This window comes from Colobus angolensis, unplaced genomic scaffold, assembly GCF_000951035.1.
Source record: "Colobus angolensis palliatus isolate OR3802 unplaced genomic scaffold, Cang.pa_1.0 Scaffold97, whole genome shotgun sequence".
NCBI classification, from domain to species: Eukaryota; Metazoa; Chordata; class Mammalia; order Primates; family Cercopithecidae; genus Colobus; species Colobus angolensis.
In genome coordinates, this window is record NW_012123709.1 from 313,443 (window position 1) to 317,040 (window position 3,598).

Sequence of the window (3,598 nt, forward strand, 5' to 3'; positions counted from 1 at the left end):
TTATTTAACCGACAGCTTTCAATTTGGGCTTTTTCCAATGTACAGGCCTGTTCTACAACTTTCCCTATGACCTTTTCATCCATAGCAGCATTATGCAATTTGACGATTTCATTAGTAGTTTTATTAGTAGAAGCAAAGAGTTGTTGCTTTTGCTCAGTGTGAACAATTTTGTTTCCTTTGGCCAGTGCTTGTTTTTCAGCGATTTCTTGAACACAGCTATTATCCTTAGGAAAGGAAACAGCTAAGTTTTTTCCTTTTGCTATTCCAAATTTAGGGTTCTCTTCAAATATTTTCTCTGTGGCTTGACAGTCAATGAAAACAGTATCAGAATTGGTGACTTCCAGATCATTGTAATTATCTGTGAATAATACAGTTTTGTCCATAGGCCTAATAGCTATTTCATTTGACAGGGCAGTTTTACATTCTAAGGCAGTTGTGTGACTCCTAGTGACCTCCATGTCATCCTGCCCACATGAATACAAAATAGTTTTAGAAGCCCCTGCAAAAGGCACCAAATGGAAGTCCTCTTTATTCTCTAGGGCACTTTTGTTACCTATTTCCACCATACAACTCTGGGTAATATCCATATCATTTTTATCATTCTCTGAAAATACAATGGTCTTGTCATTTTTTAGCTTAAGGCTTTTTCTTCTCTGACTTTTGCCTGATAGAGGTTCACTGAGCAATCCAGAATTTTGTACAGCTTTGATGTTTTTCCAAGTGGCTGATTTAGACAATACCATGTTATCAGCTACCTCTACAGGGCCCCTATTATTAGACCATTCCTCCAGAGGTGTTCGCTGGCTGTCATTTGCTACTAGACGGTCACTTTCACCATTTTCTGGAAAGAAAACACTCTCCTCAGTAGGAGTACATATCACTTTTGGTGTTCCTAGGCTTTTCCTTTGGGATGGTTCAAAGTTAGGTCCGTCTGTTCTTTCCTTTTCTTGGTAGTCAATGAAAACAGTATGGGACTTTGTCATTTCTAGTTCATCATGGTTATCTACAAACACTACAGTTTTGTCCATAGGCCTAGTAATTATTTCATCTGGTGAGACAGTTTTACATTCTAAGGCAGTTGTGTGACTTCTAGTAATCTCCATGTCATCCTGCCCACATGTATATAAAATAGTTTCAGAAGTTCCTGCCAATGGCACCAAATGACAATCATGTTTCTCTAATAAAGGTCTATGGTTTATTTCTACTGTATAACTCTTAGTGATATCCATATCATTCTTAACATCTTCTGAAAATATAATAGTCTTATCAATTTTTGGTCCGCCAACACTTTTCCTTCCCCAAATGCTGACATTTTGCTTTTCCTTTGGAAATTTAGGTTTCTGTATACTTTCGTCCTCTAACACATCCATAATACAGTTAGATTTAAGTACTCCACTTTTTTCTGTGGGACTTTTACCACATTTTTCAACTTTCACAGCTATTTGTCTGCTCGTTGTTGTTAGCTGGCTAGTAGTGTGTTCTAAATTAGTTTTACCAAGTTCTTGTAGTTCAGAAGGACCAAATCCAATGACAATGGTGTGGCTCTTTGTTAGATCCATATTTTGCTCTTCCTCTGAACATATAATCATCTTGTCATGGCAACAGTCAGGTGTGGGATTGCTTAAACTTTTCCTCAGTGGCCCAGCCAGTTTAGAATTGTGGCCTAGTACAGATTTCACTGTATGACTACTTAAAGCAGTATCATGGTTTTTCATAGAGGATTGTCCTGATGAAAATAATGGCTTTGTGGTAGAAAACAAAGATTGTTCACATGAAACTGTATTTCTATTAGCTACTTGTTTATCAAGAACTCCACCACAGTAGACTACATTATGGCTTGTTGCTATCTCCTGATTACAATCAGCTGACTGAGGAGAATCTTTATCAAGGTAGGGCAAAACCTTCAAAACCCGATCTTTGTCTTTGTTCCAGGTATCGGTTAAGCTGTTTTTGGTTATCATGTCTGGCCGTTGAAATGGTTCATTATGACTTTTGGTCATTTCTTCACATTCATCTGAAGAGCTTTTGTTGTGAGAGTGAGATTCACTGGTATTCTCCGGTGCTAGATTATAAGTTGCAAGAGGAACCTGACTTCCTAAGTTACTTGTGTGACTTTCAGTCAAATCCATATCTTCACCTGCTAAGAGTTCAGTCTTTCTATCAGTCAATGAAATAGATAAAGGATTTGACAGGCTCTGCTGTATTCTTTCCTTAGATACATGAGGAAGTGAGTTACAATTTACATTCGTTTTCCCATCTTCTGATGCGGTCATATGATTTTGGAGCATCATTTCTTTTTCAGGTGTTGGTACAGCTGCTATTTGCACATTTGATTGATCTTGTTTAAAAATTTGATTATCTATTGCAACTGTATGACTCTTGGTAATGTCCATGTTCTCCTCTCCGGAATAAATAGTTTTCTCTGTGAGACAAGACATAGCATCTGGATTGCAATACATTTTAGAATAATTACTGTCATGCTTTAGCAAATTTTTCTCCTCTCTCATACTTGAGAGACATTTGGTCATTTCCATGGCATCATTACAACTAGAATAGAAAACTGTCTTACAACTTTGAATACATGGATTAGAACATACAGATTCTTGGGTCATGGCTAACATTCTGGCATCTTGATTACAAGTCTGTGAGACTATGTGAGTTTCTGCCCCCATAATATGACTTCTGGTAATATGTATTTTGTCTGCAGGGTTTATGGAAGGGTCTTGAAAAGCAGCATTTTGTTTACTCTTAAAATTTATTTTATTTCCTGAAGCTTTAGTTCCACAACCTGTTGTTACATCCATGGCATTCTGAGTTTGATTTTCTATTTCAGAAAAATTACTTGTTGCAGTTAAAATCTGTATAGTGTGGTTAAATGTCAAGTCCATAAAGTCATTGCCATAAATTGTAATATCATTACCTTTAGATTCCCGTGAGTTGGTCTCACTGGATGTGGGAATCAATGTCTGAATATTGGCTGTATGACACTGGGTGAAATTCATCCCATCATCTTTTTCTCTAAAGATTCTAGTAACATTACTGTTATTCTCATCCTCATTAAGAGATATATGCATTTGATGTAGAGAAGAGGCACTATGTGATTCATTGGAATAAACAGGTATCTCAAAATTTTCTTTATCAGGCCCATTAGGAAAAGTATTACATTTTCCTGTTTTCAATCTTTTTATGAAATCATTGAAATTTATTTTATTTTCTGAAGAAGTGCTTTGATCCATGGAAAAATTTACTTCTGTTTTCATTCTTGAGTCCTCAGTGTGAAGCTTTAAATTAGCTAGAAATGATGTGGTATCTATCTTGGTGGACTTTTCACTTTTGGGATTATCTAAAAGGCCTTTAGTAATCATTACAGTATGACTTGATGTCAGGTCCATCTGGTTTTCATCTGAAAAGATGACTGTCTGGTCATTTGCATGTTTCTTTTCATGGTTATGTTCTATAATTGAAAACTATAATGAAAGCAAAATATAAGAGATCAGAACAAAAGCAAACTTTTAAAAAGGCATTTTACAACATGTACTATATAAAAAATCCTCAGTGACGGTTTCATAACACATTGGTTTGTTTGAATCAATGGTGT

The 3,598-nt window shown here is 36.0% G+C and overlaps 1 protein-coding gene across 1 annotated transcript in view; it reads right to left on the minus strand.

Annotated features, from left to right (window-relative positions):
• CASC5 (cancer susceptibility candidate 5) overlaps positions 1 to 3,598 on the minus strand; it is a 102,920-nt gene that overhangs the window by 55,058 nt on the left and 44,264 nt on the right. The window contains 1 exon segment of the mRNA XM_011932713.1: positions 161 to 3,467. Within this exon segment, the coding sequence (XP_011788103.1) occupies positions 161 to 3,467 (3,307 nt within the window).